This window comes from Scylla paramamosain, chromosome 33, assembly GCF_035594125.1.
Source record: "Scylla paramamosain isolate STU-SP2022 chromosome 33, ASM3559412v1, whole genome shotgun sequence".
Taxonomy (NCBI): domain Eukaryota; kingdom Metazoa; phylum Arthropoda; class Malacostraca; order Decapoda; family Portunidae; genus Scylla; species Scylla paramamosain.
This window is the reverse complement of record NC_087183.1, coordinates 1,658,986-1,685,083: the sequence shown is the minus strand read 5'-3', so window position 1 is coordinate 1,685,083 and position 26,098 is coordinate 1,658,986. Positions and strand designations below refer to the sequence as shown.

The 26,098-nt window shown below is 39.6% G+C and overlaps 1 protein-coding gene across 3 annotated transcripts in view; it reads right to left on the bottom strand.

Moving 5' to 3' along the window:
* Positions 1 to 26,098, bottom strand: part of LOC135089525 (cholinesterase 2-like) — a 112,817-nt gene that overhangs the window by 5,771 nt on the left and 80,948 nt on the right. For all 3 annotated transcript variants that reach the window (XM_063985163.1, XM_063985164.1, XM_063985161.1), the window contains 2 exons: positions 25,891 to 26,041; positions 6,127 to 6,308 (listed from right to left, as the gene is read on the bottom strand). In XM_063985163.1, the coding sequence (XP_063841233.1) occupies positions 6,127 to 6,308; positions 25,891 to 26,041 (333 nt within the window). The remainder of the gene's footprint in view (positions 1 to 6,126; positions 6,309 to 25,890; positions 26,042 to 26,098) is intronic.

Below are 26,098 nucleotides of genomic sequence, written 5' to 3'. Positions count from 1 at the left end.
TACATAAGAGGATCACTGGTCAAAGGAAACAAAACTAATAGTGTTAGTAAGTAAGTTTAACTCATAAATATTTCACGTCTAATTTTATCTTCAAGAGTTGCGCTTGGTACGCATTTATGAAACAGCGGTATTTTTTTTAATGGTGGTATTAATTTCTTGGGCAAAACCTTGAAATTGCAACAACAAATCAAGCGTTGGGCAGCCAGGTCTAATCTGGTTGGTTGAGTTATGGATTTGGTGGAGCAAGGTGGCAAGGGTGTGGGGCCAGGGCAAGTGACCTCAGGACTGCTTCAGACTCCTTAGGTCCATTGATGTATGTATCATTTATAATACTGTTGTTATTTACGTTATACTGTAAGGCTGGGGACTGAGTTAAGTGGGGTTGATTGGTATAATGAATACAGAACATTCAGTACTGGTGTTGATTGTTTAGTTGCGGTGATAGGGCAGGTTTATATTGTTGTGTGAATATCTAACGTGATTTAGGTTACGCTGCATGGAAACAGTCCGAGAGGTGACACGGGTGCGGATTTGATGCGGCTGCCCAGCATTGCTTAGGACAAAGGTGCTATAGGGCCACTTAAGTATGTATCTCATTATTGTGTTTTTTTTTTCATTATAAGTGATCGTTAGATATGTTATGCATGGTGCAATTACTTCAGGGATTTGGTATAACATTTGTTTATTCCGATGGAGATATATTACCACCACCAGTGTTACAAGTTTGATTTGGGTTTAGTCAGCATTGGATCTATGTTACGAGTATGTTTTATATTATTATCATTGTGAGTTTATTGTCAGTATCAAATGTTTTATTGTGATATGTTTTCACAGGTTGAAATTAAACATTTGGCAACGCTCAGCCCGGCTACTTTTGTCCTACATGATTCATTTATGTCCGACATGAACTTTGAGGGTTTCTCTGCAGGTCATGATACATCCTCCTCACGAAGAGATGCCAATCCATCTGTCTCGAAGAATCCACCATCTCAAGTCTCTTCAGACATTTCTGAGACCGTGTGCGGGTTACCATCATTGCACCAGTTACTCAGTCTCAGGTGTTCGCTTCTATGTACGAGCCACCAAGAACTAGACATGCCTCGCCGCTTGAATATGGTCCCTGTTCAGGTTGGCAAAGGGAAGCTGCTATCTGTGGCTTCCCTGCTAAACATCTCTTCAAGTCCCTTCAGTGAAATTGTTGTGTTGTGTGCGTCTTCTGGTAAAAGAGGAGTCTTCTGTTACATTGCTTTAAATCATGTGTACGAATTTGTTTTCAAAAGACAATGGTGGGAAACTCGGTTCCTCCCGCTCCTTCTGGATATTGTTAATTGAAATCAGATTTCAATTTAGGTGAAAGCCACCTCTGTGGCACTGCAGCACTAGTCTCGAACCGCAAACTACCGTACAATATGGGTGTCAAACGCACGGGCCTCAGGATGATCATGAGTGGCCTGTGAATACAAGTGAGTTTTTCAACAGAATACTATAACAACTATAGTTGAGGAAACTCCTAAACTTATAAGACGAAACATATTGGTATCGTTATGTGCTTTGGCTGGAAGTGGCATGGGTTGTTTTGTAGCTGGATGTGATGTGTATTTTGATATTTTTATTATTATTATTTTTTTTTTCTTGTGTGGTACAGTCGTGTCATATCAATTGTTATGTTGCTGTGTGATGTGCAGCTTGATAGGGTTTTCTGTTATGACTGTGTGATATGGGTTGTGTGGGACACGTGGCGAATGTGATATGGGGTGTGGTTAGGAATGATATTGATTGTTGAATGATTGGGTATGGTGTGGTTTGTTGTGTGGCTTGTGTGATGTGTGGCATGATGTAGTTTTGCGTCCACCGAGTGTTTGGATGCTATGTGTGGTGTTGTGTGGTGTGGTGTGGAGGGTGAGAGGAGGGTTGTGAAGTATGATGTTGGTTGTGGTGTGCCTGGATGTGGCGTGGTTTTGTGTGGTGTGACTGTGTGTGATATAGGTTGTTGTGTGGCTAGTAGTAGTAGTGTGTTGTGATGTAACTGTGTGGCGTGAGTGGGTGTGATATGAAATGTTACGTACGGTGAGATGTGGTCTTCTGTAGTGTAGTTGGTGTGATGTGGTCTGTGACTGGATGTGATGTGTGGTGTATGTAATTTGGTGTTATGTGTGGTATCATGGCTATGGGACTTTTCACCTTTTGCTTTTATGCTTGTTTTTTTCCTTGGTGTCGTTGTTTTCGTTGTCGTTGTCGTTGTCAACAACATCGGTGTACCCGTTCTTGCTGTTCTATTTTTTGACAACAATTGCAAAATCATGGATGAATCTCAGAAACATAAACACGTGTATAATTAGTCCTCGAAATGGTTTGAGTTTGACACACCTGCACTAAAGGTTGTTACAGTCAAAATTTTCTTAAACCGACCCTCTGCGATATGCAGCGTTTATTTCCCACCCAATGTTCCTATTGAGAAGGGGCGATCTTAACCGCCTAGTGCAAGATCTTTTCTTTCCTTTTCTTTCACTAGGATATTGTAATTGTCACCATCTGCTGTAGGATGACAGTATAATAAACCTTATATATGTTTTACTTGCTTCTTTTAAAGAGAATGAGACGTTAATGATGTTAATGTGGATACAAAACATTTTCATAATCAAACCGGTACTTTTACAGTCATTGATATTTCTTTCAGTTCTAATGCTCTCTTAGATTTTAATTAGTAAGTTTTATCATATTTTTATGTCAGCGACTTCATATAATACTGAAATCAGCAGAGTCTGAACACAATCCGTATTCCCTTATGGGGTCTAGATAGAGCTGATTGGTAGCTTTTTATTTATTTATTTATAATACTGAAATCGGCAGAGTCTGAACACAATCCGTATTCCCTTGTGGGATCTAGATAGAGCTGATTGGCAGCTTTTTATTTTGTTTATTTATTTTTTTATGGAACTCACTTTGATTATTCGCTGGATAACTTTGGTAGTTCTGACGAAACTGCTGCATATTTTACTGATACATTACAATCTGCTCTCCAATCCGTCCCTAGAACGTCTGGCCGTCTTTTCAAACGTCCGGTTCCTTGATGGAACAATGATTGCTGTGCTGCTGTGCGGACGAATCGTGCTGCCTTCTTTCGTCTTCACCGACTCTGTGTACGAACGCCTTTCGACAGGCGAGGGATAAAGCTTGACAGGTCTTAAAGAATGCACGCCGAACATCTTGGAAAGACCATGTTTCGTCGATTACAGCAAAGATAACACATATATAAGTGTGAAACGGCTTGCAAGATTTCTGGAAAGTTTTCTGCTCTTATCTCTCTTGTATTGTTTCATGCTGGTGAGAAGGTGGCTTATCCTAAGGTGATTTGCAGGTCCCTTTGCGAATATTTCCAGGAAAGATCCTAATTCGCCTATGGCACACAATCATCGCTATTTGGAATTTCGTGGAATTAACTTTGCTTTCGCTATAGGTGAATCTTATAATGTACCCTTTTCCATATTAGAACTTAAGATAGCTCTATCTCAATGCATTGATTCGTCAGCGGATCTTAATGAAATCCCGTATGTCTTTTCACGCCACATGTCAGATAGGGCTTATTTTTTTTTTTTTTAATTAGATCTCTTGAACTTTATTTAAAATACCAGTGATTTTCTGTTTTCTTGGGGTGTTGCTGTAATACTCGTAACCCCACATCCCAAAGCCCGGAAAGTATCATCAGTTGGTGACCAATTATCATTGCATTCCTAAACCGCTTGCATTTTGTAAGTTGTTGAAAAGGATGGTCAATGTCAGGCTTATGTGGTACTCAGAGATAGGCAATTACTTGTCAGATCGGTTTACAGTACACAATCAACAAATGGCAAGAAGGGACAAACAAGTACAGGTTAAAGGTAAATGCCAATAAAACGGATATAATGAATGTAAACAGGCAGTATCAAAAATATATCCATATAAATGAACAGAAACTTAAACAAGTAGACCAGTTTAGATATCTAGAATTCCTTACTACGCAAGACAACACTCAGAAAAAAAATCAATAAATAAAACGATACAAAAAAATAATACTAGAATTCACTTTACCTATTGCTAAAAGATAAGGTCATACCGATTCAGTGTTAAACAACTAGATACAATACGATGCTCAAACCGATTTTGTTTTTACGAATCTGAGACATGTGTTATGACAAATAAATTAAAATCTAAGGACAATGCTGCGGAAAGGAATAATTTAGGAAATAATCAGAAGGGACAGGATATGAAATACAAAGATAAGAAAGGAACTGAAAATAGAACTAGTGGAAAATTTATAGGAAGAAACAACTTGAGATGGTACGGACATATAAAAACGATGGAAGAGGATAGATATCCCCTGGTGTATCTGGAATGGCAACCTGAAGGAAGAAAACCACCAAGAAGACCAAGAAAGAGATAGCTAGATGACGTAAAGAAGAATTTAGAAGGAAAAAAAAAAATACAATTAGAAGAAGTACACAGACAGAGACTATTATGAAGATCATGACGGAAAGAGTCTAACAGACTCTTATTGGCATCATGACTCTTATTCTTTCGAAGCTGGAATATGTGTGTGAAGTTTATTCGTCTGCTACTGATGCATGACTTCGTGCTTTGGACTTTGCGCACCATGCTGGCGTTCGTCTGGGAATTGGTGCGTTCCGCTTATCCCGAATTCCTGGGTTACTAGTGGATGTTGGTGTCCTTCCATTGGACTTGCATCACCACTACTTGCAGATGAGGTACTGTTATCGAGTTAACTGTCTTACTGCGTCAGTTTTTTGTAAGTGTCCCGCGATTCACATTCTCAACTATATGTGTCTCACTCGAGCTGTCTTCCATAATCCTAGCTTTAAAAATTAATTTTACTCTTCCTGTTTCTTCTTTATGATTTCTTTTTCTGTTTTCTTCTTTACGATTTAGTCCTTCCTTTCATGCTCTTCTTTTATCAATATTTGAGTGGTTCTAGCTTCTCCAGCGTAGAGGTTACCATGTTGGGTTTTGGTGGGTTCTGGCACATGTGGGATTTTTCAGGGAAAGAGAAAGCCGATAGGGTGGCTGAGGAGGCGGTAACTCGAGTTGCTTATTTGAGCCCCGTTCCATATCATTATTTGTACTCCACTATATGAGTGGCAGTTCTTGTCAGTTGGCAAAGCAGGTGGGATGCTTTAGTTGCCAACACTAAGATGGGAGAGGTAATATCTTATGTTGTGTGTCCATGGACGTATGTCCATATACATGGGCGCAGCTCAGTGACTATATTGGCCTGTCTCCGGATGAGTCATTCGCATCTCACACATGGTTATCTCATATCTCGGGAAACACAACCATATTGTGATGCCTGCTCAGTCCTCCTTACATTGTGATAATTTTTAGTGGAGTGTTCCAGTCTGGTGGACATTTGGGAGCAATACCTCTTCTGTTGTCGTGTTGAAAATGGGACTTTTCCGCATCTCGAGAACACTTGGAGAGAGCGGTCTTTTCCCGGGACATGAGGCCCTAATGTTTGCAAAGAAGATTGGTCTTTTGAATAAATTATATCTTCTCTTTTATATATTATTATCTCGAATTATTTTTCCTATTAATATATTATTAGGTAGCACTTTAACCTTCCACTGGGAGGACCTGGAGGCAAGTGAGGAAGACACATAATGAGCACCACTTGGACTTGGGGCCTGGGTCAGTTGGATCAGTGTCTTGGGCACATAACTAATCACGCCAGATATTTGGATCAGTGGGGTTTGTCTTGGGCACATAACTAACAACGCCATATCAGGGTTAGTGAGGTCAGTGCCTTGGGTACGAAAAGAACAACACCAGACATACAGATCTGGGTCGGGAGTTAGTATCCTTCACTGCAAATTAATGCATTCAATTATTAACCTTTCGCTGATTCATTCCATTTCCTGTAATATATTCGAATTTTTTGCGATTGTTTTAATTTTTTTTTTTTTACCATGTTAAAAGTATGTTACATTTCATGTGCAGATAATTTATAAACGAATTATTAATGGTATGTATCAGGATTATTATTACTTTATGTAACCCTTTCAGTTCCACCCATAATACAGAAGTAATAGTCTTTCAGCCAGTATCAGAACGTCCATCGCCACTCCTCAAACTTACATTCGTTAAAGCAGGCTCTACGTCCAGCGTTATGTTGAGGTTGCTCATGTAATTGTAAAACACCCGCCGGGCTAGATAGACAGAATTTTTTTCCTCCGCCAATCCTAGTATAACTGGTCCCACCTTTTGGAAGTTTTCATTCAGCTCCTTCAACGCTGCTTCGCCTTTCTTACTGAACAGACCTGTAATTAGAGACGAGTTATGGCGAAATGTTATGTTATATAAAAATGTCTCTTACATAATATATTTCAAAGTCAGTAAATGCTATATATTAGTATTCTTCCTAATTTCGGATGAGATAAGGTGCTCTTTGAGAAAACTTACCTGGGATAGCTTACGTTCTGTCTGCTCGATGTGCAAAAACACAGCAATGTTATGAAACAATGAAAATCAACATTAAGGATGAAGAAGTACTTGTATGTGCAAAGTGGTTGATGAACACCTTGGCCAGACAAGGCGGTTTTGAAAAGCGAAAATGAAATCAGGACGACTCATGAGCTTGCAAACACAACCCCAAGCAAACAAGCAAGCATGCACCAATCCCCTGAGGCCGGTTTACCCAGAGAGCACGTGACCCACTTATAGACTAACAGGGTCCTCGGGTCCGTCTGTCTTTTGTGATCCTCTCGTGACCCTCATCCCTATACTAAAATTCACCTATTGGAGCCAGGAACTTGAAATTCACATATGTACATCAGAATATGTTGAAAAAGCAGACATAGTTTCATTTAGTTACTCCGATTTGTCTTGTACATAGGCGTAAAACTATTCATAATTTCACGCTTAACCAGGGGGGGAGTGGAGATGGAAGAAAAACATTTTTTGCTATATTTCGCCTTATTTCTATGTAAAAAAAACCGCATTTAACTGTTTAAAATAAATAAAACATTAATGCAAAACATATCTGATGCAGATACATTCAATATTTACTGGATTTAACAAAAAAATAATCATATATTTTTAATTTTTCGTATATAAATCTGAGAAAAATAGTTAAACCTAAAATTTCGTGCTCTCTAATGTTATACGCAGTGAGAGAGCCGTAGATTTTCATAAGAAAAACGGATATGTCAAAAGAAAAAAAAAAAAAAGAAAATGGGAAAAAAAGAAAAAAAAAAAAGAAAAAAAAAGCTTATCGTACATGTCTCGCGGCTGGCGAAACCGTGGAAGACCTTATTACATAAAAGTTTTTTTTTTTCCAAAAAGTTACGTACTCGTATATCAAAAGAAGCGGAAAAAAATGCAGAAAATATAAAAGAAAAAAAAAAAAAAAAAAATTCAGGTCCGGATCGTACAACCACCCCTCTTTTAACAGCACTAAGTGAATGCCCATATGATGCTGTAATTCAAGTGTCGACAAATAATATCTTTTGCCTTTAAATTTACTTAATCTCCTCTTCATTGTTTGTCCTGTGTGTGTGTTGGGCGGAAGGTGGCTTGCTTGTCCTTATGACCTTGTGACCGAAAGTTAAAGAGGGTTTCGGCCTCTGCTCTGCCCTATCTAAAGGGAGAGGAGTACTCATGCTAGCAAGGTCGCCAGTGAGGGAAGTTAAGGAGTTAGGTTGCCAGTACAGGCTAACAACGCCTCCCTCCGAAGAGGCCACCTTTTGAGGTCGTCTTGTGTTGGATGATTGAGTGTCTGGGCTCCGTCGTGCAAACTTTCGGATCGTGAGGGAGCACTTTTTAAAAGGAGTGGCTCTCATGGGAACGAAATTTGCGGCTGCCATCGCTCGCTCCCCTCATAGTCTGCATCGTGTTCGTTGCTGTCCCCTTGTTCTCTCTGCTCTTTGTTTACAAACGAACGTTTGACTACTTTGAACACTTTATAGGGTATATTATTATGTACAAAGAGATATAGAGTGGGGATAACGAAAAGAGTAACGAACAGAGAAATAAAATAAAGAAAGGGAATAGGGAGAGAGAGGGAGAGAGACACGACTCGTAGACATGTTCCGACGCGCCGCGAGTTAACAGTAACTCTGAATAAAACTTAAAGTTGATTTTCCCCACCCTATTTCTTCCACTTCCATTTCTTCTTGAGAGTTGAGTTCGATACATCATGTAGCAAGGGAGTTGCTCATAGTGTAGTTAGTTTTTATCTAGCCCTCCAAATAGCCCCACAAGAATTTTCGAAACTTAAATGTTCATTCTGGGAGAGAGAGAGAGAGAGAGAGAGAGAGAGAGAGAGAGAGAGAGAGAGAGAGAGAGAGAGAGAGAGAGAGATGCGATGCGTGGTAAGAACGTGGCGCGAGGTGGGAGGTGGGCTTTCATCACCTTTTCGGCTCCATTTCCCCCTTCCCACCGTCCCTTCCAGCCCCCAGTCCTGTGCTTGGCGTCATCAGAGCGAGTAACCGATATTCAGGATTCTCACTTTTAAATTACCTTACATCAGGTAATTGAGGGACCTTTAAGGTAATTTTTAAGGTTCGAGAATTTTCAAGGTAAATTTGAGGTAATATGATGAAAAGTGAAAGGTAATTAAGGCATTTTTAAAGTATGAATGAAATTCTGCTGAAATGGGGCAAGGCGATGTTACATGCTCATGGAATCTTTTTTTATTATTTGTTTATTTATTTTATTTATTTATTTATTATTATTTTTTTCAGAGCCTCACACGTTCGAGATGTGGGTGGCTGGATGCAACCTGCTCTCTATTGCCAATTTGGTGATCTTGTCACTAGATTTATCGACTTTTAAAGCCATTTGATTTAATTTTATTTGATAAATTTATTACGCTAAACAAGCGTCAAACAAATAAGAATACGGACAATGACAACAAGTCACGGCTTAAAACATGAGAGTACCTACGGCAGGTGCTGTATATATATATATATATATATATATATATATATATATATATATATATATATATATATATATATATATATATATATATATATATATATATATACCACCTGCCCTAGCTACTCATGTTTTAAGCCGTGACTTGTTGTCATCATATATATACATATATATATATATATATATATATATATATATATATATATATATATATATATATATATATATATATATATATATATATATATATATAGTTCAAGAAGGAACAGGAAAATGAACAGCTTTCCCTCCACCCTCTGACTGCTTCATGCTACCTATTAAAATTCTTCGCAATGATGTTTTCCATGTTCTCGCTGGCCTAAACCCTCGGAAGGCTTATGGACCTGATAGGGTCCCTCCTATTGTTCTCCGAAACTGTGCCTCCATGCTTGCACCTTGCCTAGTCAAACTCTTTCAGCTCTGTCTATCAACATCTACCTTTCCTTCTTGCTAGAAGTTTGCCTATATTCAGCCTGTTCCTAAAAAGGGTGACCGTTCTAATCCCTCAAACTACCGTCCTATTGCTTTAATTTCCTGCCTATGTAAAGTTTTTGAATCTATTCTCAACAGGAAGATTCTTAAACATCTATCACTTCACAACCTTCTATCTGATTGCTAGTATGGGTTCCGTCAAGGCCGCTCTACTGGTGATCTTCTGGCTTTCCTTACTGAGTCTTGGTCATCTTTTTTAGAGATTTTGGTGAAACTTTTGCTGTTGCCTTGGATATATCAAAAGCTTTTGATAGAGTCTGGCACAAAGCTTTGATTTCCAAACTACCCTCCTATGGCTTCTATCCTTCTCTCTGTAATTTCATCTCAAGTTTCCTTTCTGACCGCTCTATTACTGCTGTGGTAGACGGTCACTGTTCTTCTAAATCTATTAACAATGGTCTTCCTCAGGGTTCTGTCCTGTCACCCACTCTCTTCCTATTATTCATCAATGGCCTCCTAAACCAAACTTCTTGTCCTATTCACTCCTACGCTGATGATACCACCCTGTACTTTTCCATGTCTTTTCATAGACGTTCAACCCTTCAGGAAGTAAACATTTCACGCAGGGAAGCCACAGAACGCCTGACTTCTGATCTTTCTAAAATTTCTGATTGGGGCAGAGCAAACTTGGTATTGTTCAATGCCTCAAAAACTCAATTCCTCCACCTATCAACTGTACAAGGGCCTTATCCGTCCATGTATGGAGTATGCTTCACATGTCTGGGGTGTTCCACCCATACCGCTTTCCTAGACAGGGTGGAATCAAAGCTTTTCGTCTCATCAACTCCTTCCTTCTAACTGACTGTCTTCAGCCTCTCTCTCATCGCCGCAATGTTGCATCTCTAGCTGTCTTCTACCGCTATTTTCATGCTAACTACTCTTCTGATCTTGCTAACTGCATGCCTCCCCTCCTCCCGCGGCCTCGCTGCATAAGACTTTCTTCTTTCTCTCACCCCTATTCTGTCTACCTGTCTAATGCAAGAATTAACCAGTATTCTCAAGCATTCATCTTTTCTCTGGTAAACTCTGGAGCTCCTTGCCTGCTTCTGTATTTCCAGCTTCCTATGACTTGTATTCCTTCAAGAGGGAGGTTTCAAGACATTTATCCTTCAATTTTTGACTACCGCTTTGGACCCTTTTATGGGACTGGCATCTCAATGAGCTTTTTTTTTTGGGGGGGGATTTTTGTTGCCCTTCGCCAGTGTCCCTCCTACATAAAAAAAAAAAAAGTAGATACATGGAACGGACTGGATAAGAAAGTAGTGCGTGCAGAGACGATACACGAATTTAAGGCCACGTTACCATGTTAGACACCATGCAATACAAAGACGGGACAGCACGAGCAAAGCTCTCATCCTGTACATTAGGTAATACATTGTATTAGGTAAATACAACTAGTTAAACACACTCACACACACACACACACACACACACACACACACACACACACACACACACACACAAACTTTAGTAAAAGGAAGGAGTCTGTCTAGTCTTGCACACAAAGTATGGCCTTAAAGCAAAGGGAATATCCAGTGATAAGCTAGAACTGGATGAGAGGCTTAAGAAAGGCATGTGAAATAGTGGTGTCTAATGCAACTGAGGAGGAGTGTAAGAAAATGTTACTGAAAAAAAAAATAAATAAATAAAATGCTATCATAATGTCTTGTGAAATGACTTTTACTAATGTAATTCCACACACACACACACACACACACACACACACCATAAATATATATATATATATATATATATATATATATATATATATATATATATATATATATATATATATATATATATATATATATATATATATATATATATATATATATATTGAGTTTTAGGGAATGAGAAAGCTGATTTGCTGACTAAAGAGGAGGCGTTTCAGATTGCTCCTTCCAGGCCTGTTCCATTTCATGAGATGCTCCACTATACGGCAGTTCTTGCCAATTGGCTTAGCAGGTGGGAAGCTTTGTTGTGGTAACCTGTTTTGTTTTCCCTCCGTGGACATGTGTCTCTAACACTCCAAGCAGTCGGACCGTCAGAAAGATGATCAACACGAATGTACCGGGCCTGAGCTTGGTAATGAAGAAATTAAAAGATGACATGGTAAACAGTAACTCCTCATCATATAAGGATATTAACCCAGATTTATTGGTACATCTTATATATACAGTGAAGCATGCGGTAAATGATATTCATAGAGTATCATTCACACAATTTCGAGTAAGTGGAGATAGTTTAGTGTGTGAGACTGGCAGGTAGAATCAAAGAAACAGAGGTCGACTGGAGGTGAATGAGAGGATGTGTGTGTGTGCGGAGAGTTACAAACAGAGAGATATGTAGTGCAGGATTGTCAGTTAACACAGCAACTTAGGGATCAATACTAGTTCTCCACTTTAGAACAATTGTTTGGGGATCAGTTTACGCCAGAGATTATGTGTAAGATTGTTCATAACATTTTGATCATATATTAAAGAAGTAATAAATTATACTTGTATTTAATGTTTCACACGATTGTGGGATTAGTGAGGATTTGATAATTATAGTAGTGCATAGATGTCATGAATATGATTGTTTATATATATTTTATAAACAAGGGTCCTAAGAATAGATATTTCTCCAGAGTTTATGTTTAGCTCGTTTATTTTGTAATAATAGACTTCTAGTAACCAATAGATGATGGACTACAGTTAGGAAGTAATAATAATTTAATATTATCTTGTAGATTATGTAATACTATTATGTATAATCCATTGGTATCATCTGTTTGCTGTGGTCAATAAAATATCTATCTATCTATCTATCTGCATGGCTGCCGCTCAGAGACTGTATAGGCCATCTCCTGGTAGACCACAAGCATCTCACGCATCTCACAGAATGCTTGACTTCTGATCTTTCTAAAATTTCTGATTGGGGCAGAGCAAACTTGATATTGTTCAATGCCTCACAAACTCAATTCCTCCATCTATCAGTTCGACACAACCTTCCAGACAACTATTGCCTCTTCTCCAATGACTCAACTGTCCCCCTCTTCTACACTGAACATCCTCGGTCTGTCCTTTACTTATAATCTGAACTGGAAACTTCACATCTCATCTCTAGCTAAAACAGCTTCTATGAAGTTAGGTGTTCTGAGACGTCTCCGCCAGTTTTTCTCACCCCCCCAGCTGCTAACTTTGTACAAGGGCCTTATCCGTCCATGTATGGAGTATGCTTCACATGTCTGGGGGTGGTTCCACTCATACTGCTCTTCTAGAAAGGGTGGAATCAAAAGCTATTCGTCTCATCGACTCCTTTCCTCTAACCGACTGTCTTCAGCCTCTCTCTCACTGCCGCAATGTTGCATCTCTAACTGTCTTCTACCGCTATTTTCATGCTAACTGCTCTTCTGATCTTGCTAACTGCATGCCTCCCCTCCTCCCGTGGCCTCACTGTACAAAACTTTCTTCTTTCTCTCACCCCTATTCTGTCCACCTCTCTAACGCAAGAGTTAACCAGTATTCTCAATAATTCATCCCTTTCTCTGGTAAAGTCTGGAACTCTCTGCCTGCTTCTGTATTTCCACCTTCCTATGACTTGAATTCCTTCAAGAGGGAGGTTTCAAGACACTTATTCATCAATTTTTGACTACTGCTTTGAACCTTTTATGGGACTGGCATTTCAGTGGGCATTTTTTTTATTAGATTTTTGTTGCCCTTGGCCAGTATCCTTCCTACATAAAAAAAAAAAAAATGCCTCGTTACGTGCGTGACCTCCGGGTAATCACGTCGTCACCGCCACCATTCGCACAGGAGCCCTTGCCGGTGGTGAATCAGAGTGTGGAGGCCAAAGATGAGCTACCGCTCTCCATAGAGGTTCTCCTGTTCGCCCCATTGACGATCAACACGTTGGATGGATGACGACAGCCCAGGACGTACTTTGCCACATCGGAGGTTGAGAGAGCGCCAGTCGGCTAGACCATTTCAATATGGTGATCTATTTTAGGAACAGGAGTGTGTGTGTGTGTGTGTGTGTGTGTGTGTGTGTGTGTGTGTGTGTGTGTGTGTGTGTGTGTGTGTGTTTGAGAAGGTTTATATATTTAGGATCTTGTATTAAAATAAAATGCGTTGAGTTGATCTAACTATTGGTGGTGGTGGTAGTAAGAGTAGTAATGTTTTGTGATTTTCTGTTTAACTTGTTCAAATCTCTTTTCATGATTCATATTGTATGAATTGCGTTTCATGATTACTTCAAAACTTCAAGGTCCGACTTGATGAGAGGGTCAGTAGAGTGTGATATGTATTAGAAGGAATAAAGAGGCAGGATCTAGAGGCTGTCTCTCTCCGCCCTGCCACTACACACATAGTGAACATCATATCCACCAAGAGTTATGGCTTAGACGCTGCCATCTCTGATACATATCTAAGCGCAGATATCTAATGTGATAGAGTGCCACTTTATTATCTAAATCAGGCTCGCGTACTTTCTTGCGACAAGGTGAGAGAAATGAAAGTCTTCCAAGAAGACAATTCTTTTGTGATACCTCTCGTCGCTCACTTCGTCTCAGGTGATCCACGACTCTATCTAACCCTCTAGACAACAACCAACAAACACTACACCGTCAGACTCCAGTGAAACACTTTAAGTTGGACACTTAACAATATAAACAAATGCATAAGTAAGCTCTCATTGAAAATTCCAAAGCCACTCATAACACCTGCATGTCCAGCTAGTACAGGAAGCACAGTAAAAGTGAAGTGTGGGAGATTATGTACTTAACTCTTTCATAAACTCACAAAGGGTTGATCTCTAAACAACATAAACCTAATAAAACAATAATGAAATAGGTCAAATTAGTAAAGTAATTTTTATACTTATCTATATGAGACAAATGTAATATCAGATTTCAGTGAGGAATGTAATATCAATTACTAGATGAATCAATTACCAGTTATCAGAGAGAACTGCAAGTAATCTTGGGAGACTAAAATAATTATCAGTATCAGAAAAATTAGTTGTGAATGTGAGCATTTCATTCCCTGATATAGGAACGTGTTTACACGGATATATCTATCAAACTTTCTCCTCATAAGGCATTCATTTTGGGGTTTGACCCTTATTATTTTTGCACACTTTTAACAGAATTTTGCATAGAAAATTGCCGTTACACCTGACACACCTCACGTTCTGAATTTGGAGCCGATGAAATAAATTATCCCACATGCAACAAGCCCAGATTCTGGGAAAGATTACTTGTATGTATACTCAGACATCATCTCCCTCACATGATTTGGAAGTCGAATCGTTAATATTTTAGATGCAATACCACTCGCCCATGATGCAACGTGTAAAGGAGTTAATCCTATAACTAAACCTGTGGCGATATCAAGCTTACAGAGTGTTGCTATCAAAATAACAAACCTGTTTATTTCGACGACGGACGCAGTATGTGTTTTACAAATACATCCCTGTTAATTTCTCAAGACAGGCCTTAGTGGCATCATTACTTTCCTAAGCCCTGTTGTTTACTAGAAAGACGCCGGCCTCTTCTGCTTTTTGAAAAAAAAAAAAAAAAAGGAATAGGGAAGCGGACTATACTATTTATAAAGAAAAATGTTGTACCTGAGGCTTTAAACAAGGAAGAATGAGTGTTTGATGATGTTATCAGTGACGAACTGAAAGATTCCTTAAAAAGACGTGGAGTTAAAGGCCCTCAAAAGAGTGGCTCAAAGGGCTACAGCGAGAGGAAGACGAATAAAAAATAAAAAAAGTAAAACTAAACGAATTAGTTAAGGAGGAGGAGGCAGCAGGCACCTGCCGAAACGATAATTACTCCTAGTGAGGTCTAAAGCACTGGATCAGGGAATGCTGTGAACTTATCATTAAACCCAGCTGTGACCTCACTGAACGTTTCCCTTTGTCTCACACCACAAGGGTGCAGTCACAGCCTGCCCTCTAAAGACAACTCTCATCCTTCACACAAAACTACAAGCACCCAATAACACACACACACCTTTCACTCAAAATTTCAAAATTATCATGGCGACTCCTACACCAGCCTCGGATTCCCCATCTGGGGAGGGGAACGCAAATGTCCCCAGGTCAGACGACGACGACGACGACCCTAAGTGTCTTGACACCCCCCTCAACTTTTTCTTCATTAGCTTCTGCAACATTCGCGGTCTAAGATCTAATTTTCAATCCGTAGAACACCACCTCTCCTCTTCTAAACCTCATCTTCTTTTCCTCACTGAAACTCAGGTGTCTGAGGCAACTGAAAGTAGCCCCTTTTCTGTTCCCTCCTACTTTCTCTATCCTCATTTTCAATACAAAGCTCGATGTTGCGTTTATGTGCGCCCTCGTGCCCACGCTTTTGAATCTTCCGAGTTTTCCACCATCTGGCTATGATTACAGAGTCACTCTCAAACTAAATTTATCTGTGCTTTATATCTCTCACCTAACTCCTCTGACTATGAGAAATTCTTTGACTTCTTAAATTCCAAAGTAGAGCATATTCTGACTCTCTTCCTTTTTGCAGAGATCTCCATTCTTGGAGACCTCAATGTTCACCACCAGCTTTGGCTTTCCTCTACCTTCACTGACCATCCTGGTGAACTAGCCTTCAACTTTGCTATCCTCCACGATCTAGAGCAACTGGTGCAACATCCTACTCGTATTCCTGACCGTCTTGGAGATACGCCCAACTTTCTAGAACTTTTCCTAACCTCTAATCTTTCTGCTTATGCTGTCACCCTCTCTTCTCCATTGGACTCCTCCGATCACAATCTCATATCTGTATCTTGTCCTATCCCTCCAATACCTCCTCAAGATCCCCTAAATGAAGATGCCTCTGCCGTTTTGCCCCTGCAAGTTGGGGGGACCTGAGGAAGTATTTTGTTTATTTCCCTTGGAATGACTACTACTTCTGTGTCAGAGACCCGTCTTTGTGTGCCGAGCGATTAACATAGGTGATAGTGTTTGGCATGAAGGCGTACATTCCTCATTCTTTTTCTCGACCTAAACATTCCAAACCTTGGTTTAACATAGCTTGTTCTTGTGCTATATATGATAGAGAGATGGCCCACAAAAGGTGCTTAAGCCTTCCATCATCAGAATCTCATGCACTTTATATTTCTGCCCGGAACCATGCCAAGTCTGTTCTCCAACTAGTCAAAACTCCTTCATTAACAGAGTGTCAAAATCTTTCAAGATCTAGCTCCCCTCGTAACTTCTGGCATCTAGCCAAAAATATCTCCAATAACTTTGCTTCTTCTTATTTCCCTCCTTTATTTCAACCAGATGGCACCACTGCTATCACATCTGTTTCTAAAGCTGAATTCTTTGCTCAAATCTTCGCTAAAAACTCTACCTTGGACGATTCTGGGCTTGTTCCTCCCTCTCCTCCAACCTCTGACTACTTCATGCTACGTATTCAAATTCTTCACAATGATGATTTCCATGCCCTCCCTGGCCTAAAACCTCAGAAGGATTATGGACCTGATGGGGTCCCTCCTATTGTTCTCGAAAACTGTGCCTCCGTGTTTGCACCTTACCTAATCAAACTCTTTCAGCTCTGTCTGTCAACATCTACCTTTCCTTCTTGCTGGAAGTTTGCCTACATTCAACCTGTCCCCTTAAAAGGGTGACCGTTCTAATCCCTCAAACTACCTTCTTATTGCTTTAGTTTCCTGCCTATCTAAAGCTTTTGAATCTATCCTCAACAGGAAGATTTTTAAACATCTATCACTTCACAACCTTCTATCTGATCGCCAGTATGGGTTCTCTCAAGGCTGTTCTACTGTTGATCTTCTGGTTTTCCTTACTGGGTCTTGGTCATCCTCTTTTAGAGATTTTGGTGAAACTTTTGTTGTTGCCTTGGATATATGAAAATCTTTTGATAGAGTCTGGCACAAAGCTTTGATTTCCTACTACTCTCCTATGGCTTCTATTCTTCTCTCTGTAACTTCATCTCAAGTTTCCTTTCTGATCCGTTCTATTGCTGCTGTGGTAGATGGTCACTGTTCTTCTCCTAAATCTATTAATAATGGTGTTCCTCAGGGTTCTGTCCTGTCACCCACTCTCTTCTTATTATTCATCAATGACCTTCTAAACCGAACTTCTTGTCCTATCCACTCCTACGCTGATGATACCACAGTGCACTTTTCCACGTCTTTTCAAAGACGTCCAATCCTTCAGAAAGTAAACATTTCACGCAGAGAAGTCACAGAACGCCTGACTTTTGATCTTTCTAAAATCTGTGATTGGGGCAGAGCAAACTTGGTATTGTTCAATGCCTTAAAAACTCAATTTCTCCATCTATCAGCTTGACACAACCTTCCAGACAACTATCCCCTCTTCTTCAATGACACTCAACTGTCTGCCTCTTCTACACTGATCATCCTCTGTCTGTCCTTTACTTATAATCTGAACTGAAAACTTCACATCTCATCTCTAGCTAAAACAGCTTCTATAAAGTTAGGTGTTCTGAGACGTCTCTGCCAGTGTGCTGTGCTGTATACCTCTCAGCTAACTCCTCTGACTATAAGAAATTCTTTGACTACTTAACTTCCAAAGTGGAGCACATTCTGACCCTCTTCCCTTTTGCAGAGATCTCCATTCCTGCAGACTTCAATGTTCACCACCAGCTTTGGCTTTCCTCTCCCTTCACACTGATCATCCTGGTGAACTAGCCTTCAACTTTGCTATCCTCCACGACCTAGAGTTATTGGTCTTGGAGATACACCCAACATTCTTGACCTTTTCCTGACCTCTAATCCTTATGCTTATGCTGTTACCCTCTCTTCTCCGTTGGGCTCCTCCGATCATAATCTCATATTTGTATCTTGTCCTATCGCTCCAGTCCCTCATCATGATCCCCCTAAGCGAAGGTGCCTCTGGCGTTTTGCCTCTGCTAGTTGGACGGACCTGAGGAGGTATTTTGCTGATTTTCCTTGGAATGACTACTGCTTCCGTGTCAGAGACCCATCTTTGTGTGCTGAGCGCATAACAGAGGTGATAGTGTGTGGCATAGAAGCATACATTCCTCACTCTTTTTCTCGACCTAAACCTTCCAAGCCTTGGTTCAACACAGCTTGTTCTTGTGCTATACATGATAGAGAGATGGCCCACAAAATGTACTTAAGCCTTCCATCACCATAATTTCATGCACTTTATATTTCTGCCCGGAACCATGCCAAGTCTATTCACCAACTAGCCATAAACTCCTTCATTAACAGAAAGTGTCAAAATCTTTCAAGATCTAACTCCCCTCGTGACTTCTGGCATCTAGCCAAAAATATCTCCAATAACTTTGCTTCTTCTTCTTTCCCTCCTTTATTTCAATCAGATGGCACCACTGCTATCTTATTTATTTCTAAAGCTGAACTCTTCGCTCAAACCTTTGCCAAAAACGCTACCTTGGACGATTCTGGCTTGTTCCTCCCTCTCCTCCACCCTCTGACTACTTCATGCTACCTACTAAAAGTCTTCGCAATGATGTTTTCCGTGCCCTCGCTGGCCTAAGCCCTCGGAAGGCTTATGGACCTGATGGGGTCTCTCCTATTGTTCTCTGAAACTGTACCTCCGTGCTTCCATCTTGTGTAGTCAAACTCTTTCAGCTCTGTCTGTCAACATCTACCTTTCCTTCTTGCTGGAAGTTTGCCTATATTCAACCTGTCCCCTAAAAAGGGTGACCGTTCTAATCCCTCAAACTACCGTCCTATTGCTTTAATTTCCAGCCTATCTAAAGTTTTTGAATCTATCCTCAACAGGAAGATTCTTAAACATCTATCACTTCACAACCTTCTATCTGATCGCCAGTATGGGTTCTCTCAAGGCTGTTCTACTGGTGATCTTCTGGCTTTCATTACTGAGTCTTGGTCATCCTCTTTTAGAAATTTTGATGAAACTTTTGCTGTTACCCTGGAGATATCAAAAGCTTTTGATAGAGTCTGGCACAAAGCTTTGATTTCCAAACTACCCTCCTACGGCTTCCATCCTTCTCTCTGTAACTTTATCTCAAGTTTCCTTTCTGACCGTTCTATTGCTGCTGTGGTAGACGGTCACTGTTCATCTCCTAAATCTATTAACAGTGGTGTTCCTCAGGATTCTGTCCTGTCACCCACTCTCTTCTTATTATTCATTAATGATCTTCTAAACCAAACTTCTTGTCCTATCCACTCCTACGCTGATGATACCACCCTGCACTTTTCCACATCTTTTCATAGACGTCCAACCCTTCAGGAAGTAAACATTTCACGCAGGGAAGCCCCAGAACACTTGACTTCTGATCTCTCTAAAATTTCTGATTGGGTCAAAGCAAACTTGGTACTGTTCAGTGCCTCAAAAACTCGATTCTCCATCTATCAACTCGACATAACCTTCCAGACAACTATCCCCTCTTCTTCAATGACACTAAACTGTCCCCCTCTTCTACACTGAACATTCTCGGTTTGTCGTTTACTTAATTTAAGTTAAAATCTTAACTGGAAACTTCACATCTCATCTCTTGTTAAAACAGCTTTTATGAAGTTAGGCGTTCTGAGACGTCTCCGCCAGTTTTTCTCACCCTCCCAGCTGCTAACTCTGTGCAAGGGCCTTATCCGTCCATGTATGGAGTATGCTTCAAATGTGTGGGGGGGTTCCACTCATACCGCTCTTCTAGACAGGGTGGAATCAAAAGCTTTTCGTCTCATCAGCTCTCCTCTGTCTTCAGCCTCTTTCTCATCGTCGCAATGTTGCATCTCTAGCTGTCTTCTATCGCTATTTTCATGCTATAGGACGAGAATAGCCGGGCTGAGCGTTGTCAAATGATTAATTTCAACCTGTAAAATACATTACAATAAGACAGTTGTAAATGACAATGTGGTCCTGGCCAGTACAATAAAAATAAAACTCACAATGATAATCCCATAACAGACCCAGTGCTGACCGAATCCCAATCATCACTCTATTAATGCTGGTAATGATGAGAAATCCCCGAGAAGCAATGAAAATGTACCAGATCCCCGGATTAATATCTCTATACACACGTATGTAAATAATCACACACTGAAAGGAACATAACACTGAAAGGCATACATACTTCGGTGGCCCTATAGCACTCTCGTCCTAAGCCGTGCTGGACTGCCGCCTCAAATCTGTACTCGTCACCACCCGGAGTGTTACCATGCAGCGTAACACTACTGGTCCTGGGGAGCCCAAAGCAGTCCTGAGCCCTTGCACCGGCTCCACACCGTGGGCACCTTGCTCCACCACATCCAAACGCACAAGAGACAAAGTCACCATCACCTTGCCTACGAGCAACACGGTAGCAGGGTGACCTATCCACGGGGTGTGAAGCGGCAGGACTGGCTCAGGCCTGCCCCACTGGCATCACCAAGACGCTGCCACGTCAGCGAACGAACAATAGACACACTACATACGTGGAAACAACCCTTCCCAGAAATACAGCAAACCCATAAATATCATTCATGATACACATGCTAACTGCTCTTCTTATGTTGCTAACTTAACTGCATGCCTCCCCTTCTCCAGCGGTCTCGCTGCACAAGACTTTTTTCTTTCTCTCACCCCTATTCTGTCCACCTCTCTAATGCAAGAGTTAACCAGTATTCTTAATCATTCATTCCATTCTCTGGTAAACTCTGGAACTCTCTGCCTGCTTCTGTATTTCCACCATCCTATGACTTGAATTCCTTCAGGAGGGAGGTTTCAAGATATTTATCCTTCAAATTTTGACTACCGCTTTGGACTTTTTTCTGGGACTGGTATCTCAGTGGGCTTTTTTTTTTTTTTATTGAATTTTTGTTGCCCTTGGCCAGTGTCCCTCCTACATAAAAAACAAACAAACAAACATTAAAGAAAAATGTTATAAAGCAGATGTATTTGTTTAATATATATATATAGTTAACTTAGTGTTTGGTCTCCGATAACATGCCTATGAAATCTCCATTCAGTAATTATTCGGGTTGGATTTTTAATATGTTTCCCCACCTTATTACGCTTTGCATGACTGAAACTTCAATTGCATCAAAACAAGATTTGGATATCTTACCAATCAATCCTAGGTTTAATAAGATAACTGATAAATGTGTGAATTCAAATTACAAAAGGCACATGAATGTTTTACTGGTATGAACGGTCTGGCTCTCGAGGTAGAACTAAAAATTACAGGAAATGATGGAGCAGCTCTTGGAGATGAAGGCAAATTGGTGATTGTTAATGGGTTACTTCACATACTATTCATATCAGCTTCCGTGTTTTTCTCTGGTGTTCAAGTAGAGAACGATTACGCGTGTAATTATTTTTAATTGATAAGATTGTTTGTCATTAAATCCCAGGATATCAGAAAACTAGAGAGGAATACTTTTTTTATCATGATGAAAAGGAAAGCGGGATTGTAGATAGATGCGAGGGATCTCATTTTACTAACTTAAATAAACTCGAAATATATATAATAAATTGAATTAAAAAGCGATGGTCTACATATCTGTGCTCCGCCGTTGCTAGACTTGTGTTGTCTAAACAGTTAAGTGCTGGATAACGCTGACGTAAACATACGACATGAATTCGTCTTTCAGAGTTTTTTTTTTTTTTTCCACAGCCTGAAGCGATGGCTGTCTTAAATCATTTTTTTTTTCACAATCTGAAGCGATGGCTGTCTTATATAAATCATTAAATATACTAGATTCCTTTGTGGATTATAAAACTATAAATAAATCAGGACTTACCATGGGGAAATTACATCTTTAGTAAAGTTTACATATTAATGGTAGATATGAAAGCCTTTCCTTGGGATTACAGTGAAAAAAAAGAAAAAAAAAAAAAGAAATGACGCACTGAGATCTAAATGTACTTTGAATTAGCGTTAATGGGAGGTGAGAGTATAATTAATTAAAGTATCACTACCAAGTATACCATTAATCTTCAAAAGCTTTAGGGATAAATCACCATCACTTGGTTACTTATGATGTATTTACACACGAGATAAAATGATTATTGCACTTGACCTTATGTCAGAATATGTAAAAGAAGCAGTTGATCCTGAATTTATGAGAAATTTGAGACTTAATATGGCATTCAGTCCCTCATCACATATTCAAGTTTCTTGCCAAGAATAGCATTCTTGCGGTTGTGACATTTGGTCACGATTGGTCCGTCACGACAGCGTAATGACAGTGTTATGACAACATCATGATGGATCTATGACCGTCACGACAGTGCTGTGATAAAATCAAGATTTGCAGAATTTCGAAATTTAACATTATTTTTTCCAGTCACAGCAAAGTGACGATGTACAAGACAGAGTCAGGATGGTGTCATGACGGTCATGAGATATAAAAAGTCATGGGAGGGCCACGAGAACCCACAGCTGTGCGAGTACCTGAGTGAGTCATATTCTGCATCACCCCCACATCTATGCAATGGATCTCAGTACTATGTTGCTAATGGACGACAATGTGCGGAAGTTGGTACTACTGTGTGAGCTGAGGTTGCAGACCATCCATACCCAGACACTGCTGGTGAAATATAGAGTTCATCTGCAGAAAAAAAAAATAAATAAATAAATAAAAAATAAAGGAGGCGACGAAAGGGCAGCGGAGAAAGAGATCATTGTGGGTGTGCCCCTGGATAGCCAGGGGATCACAATATGGTCAGTGGCAGCACCTGTTGCAGGAACTGATCACCAAAGACAAGACTATGATAAGGCAATGACTATTAGCCCTGTCATGACACTGTCGTGACGCATTTGTGAGTCTGTCTTGAAGCATGTGCCGTCTATGTAGCGTTATCGTGACGCATTCTTAGGTCCATCATGACGCAGTATTCTGAACTGTCAAACGACTGTCAGAATTATTAGCTCTGTCGTTACACACTATTAAGTTTGTTGCAAAACAATAATAACAATCATAGGTCTGTCGTGACGCTGTTGTAACTGTTTTTTCGTCACGATTGCGTCTTTTAGACTAATGATTGCGTCACGACAGATCTATGGCCATCACGACAACGTCGATCTCCATGATTTTTTTAAGCATGCACAAAAAATTCGGGACGGCCTCATGCTGACCTGCGACCGTCAAGATTCATCACGACTGAGCACAAAACTGCATCACGACAGAGCTATGACTGTTGTTCTCGATGCTGTCGTGATGAAAATCTTGGATGTGTGACAGGGACATACCGTGTGTTAAGACTTAAGTCAGATCATCAGATTTATTTTGATATAAGAACCTAAAAGCGATCGATAACAGTTATATAAACTTATTTCTATCAATTTATCTGATGGATGTGTATTCGTAAAACAGCTTTGGGGACACCTTACTGTAAACGAAATGTCTCAGTTAATTATACAAGTTATACACAAACCTATATATTATATAGATGATACTCTTATATTAACAAAACGTGAATTAAAAAAAACGGACACTTCTAATTTACTCTGCATATATATATATATATATATATATATATATATATATATATATATATATATATATATATATATATATATATATATATATATATATATATATATATATATATATATATATAGTTCAGCATTTAATACAATGCAACCTCATATTTTGCTCAATAAAATGCTAGAAATGGTGTAAATAGAAATGTCCTAAAATGGATTTTTAGCTTTTTAACTCAGAGACCTCAATATACTAATGTAAATAATGTTAAGTCTAATGTGATAGTCACCAACACAGGAGCCCCCAAGGTTGTGTATTGTCCCCCGTTCTGTTCACCTTGTATACAGATGATTGTAGCAGTGAGCTTGATGATTGTACTATTATAAAATATGCTGACGACACAGTTATCCTAGGAAAAACTGATAATGATAATTATGAAGGTTATTTAACACAAGTAAAAAAAATTGTTGATTGGAGTAAACTAAATTTTTTGGAGCTCAATGTAAAGAAAACTAAGATGATATTCGATTTTAGAACTAAAAAATAAACATGTACCAGACCTATTAATAATTGAGGAGGAAAACGTAGAAAGAGTCAGCCAGCATAAGTATTTATTTGGGTTTTATGATCGATGACCAGTTAAAGGGCAGTGTTAATACAGATATGGTGTCAAAGAAATGCAACCAAAGATTATACTTTGTACGTATCTTGAGTTACCTATGTGTAGATAAAGTGATAATTAGCCCATTTTATAAATCAACAATTGAATCTGTTTTAAACTTTTCAATCACTGCCTGGTATGGAAAGCTTACCTGTAAAGACAAAAACAAGCTGGGAAGGACTGTTAAAAGGCAGGAAAACTAGGTCTCTCCTCAGGATTGCAGAGAGCAATCCTGAGGAGGAATTGCAGCGATTATGATCAGAGGAGCCCAACGGAGAAGAGAGGGTAACAGCGGAAGCAGAAGGATTAAAGGTTAGGAAAAGGTCATGAATGTTAGGCGTATCTCCAAAACGGTCTGGGATACGAGTAGGATGTTGCACCAGTTGCTCTAGGTCATGGAGGATAGCAAAGATGAAGGCTAGTTCACCAGGATGCTCAGTGAAGGGAGAGGAAAGCCAGAACTGGTGAACATTGAAGTCTCCAAGAATGGAGATCTCTTGCAGAGTCGCTTTGGAAGTCAAGTAGACAAAAAAAATTCTTATAGTCAGAGGAGTTAGATAAGAGGTATAGAGCACAGAAAATTGTAGTTTGAGATTGACTCTGTAGTCGTAGCCAGATGGTGGAAAACTCCGAATATTCAATGGATGCATGGGCATGAGGGCAGGTTAAGTCGTTGTGCACATAAACGCAACATCCAGCTTTTGAATGAAAATGATGATAGAAGAAGTAGGAGGGAACAGAAAAGGGTTTACTCTCTGTTGCTTCAGACACCTGAGTTTTGTGAGGAAAAGAAGATGAAGTTTAGTAGAGGAGAGGTGGTGTTCTACAGATTGAAAATTAAATCTTAGACCGCGAGTGTTGCAGAAGTTAATGAAGAAAAAGTTGATAGGGGTGTCAGGACACTTAGAGTCGATATCAGAAGAGCAGTCCGACCTGGGGACATTCGTGGTCCTCTCCCCAGATGGGGATTCTGAGGCTGGTGTAAGAGTCATGATAATTTTGAATTTTGAGTGAAGGGTGTGTGTGTGTGCGTGTGTGTGTGTGTGTGTGTGTGTGTGTGGAATTAGGCGCTTGTAGTTTTGTCTGAAGGAATAGAGTTGCCTTTATATATATATATATATATATATATATATATATATATATATATATATATATATATATATATATATATATATATATATATATATATATATATATATATATATATATATATATATATATATATATATATATATATATATATTCTGTCTCTCTCTCTCTCTCTCTCTCTCTCTCTCTCTCTCTCTGTCTCTCTCTCTTCCCTCTTTGATGGTGAAGATGAATTAGGATGTAATATAAAGAAAATAATGTAATTCATAACATTTGTACCTGCAGTAATGAGATCACCATCGTCTTTTGTCCATCCAACCATCACGTCTACATTATTGTAACGACCAGATTTGAGTAGCGCAGCCGGGAAGTCCGTCAGGTAATTCCCATCCACTTGGGCACCCACGGTCAGAGGTATATCAAACCACTCCTGGCGGAAGACAAATTACGGTCTCGGTACCCCGACTGGTGTGCATCACACTTATGG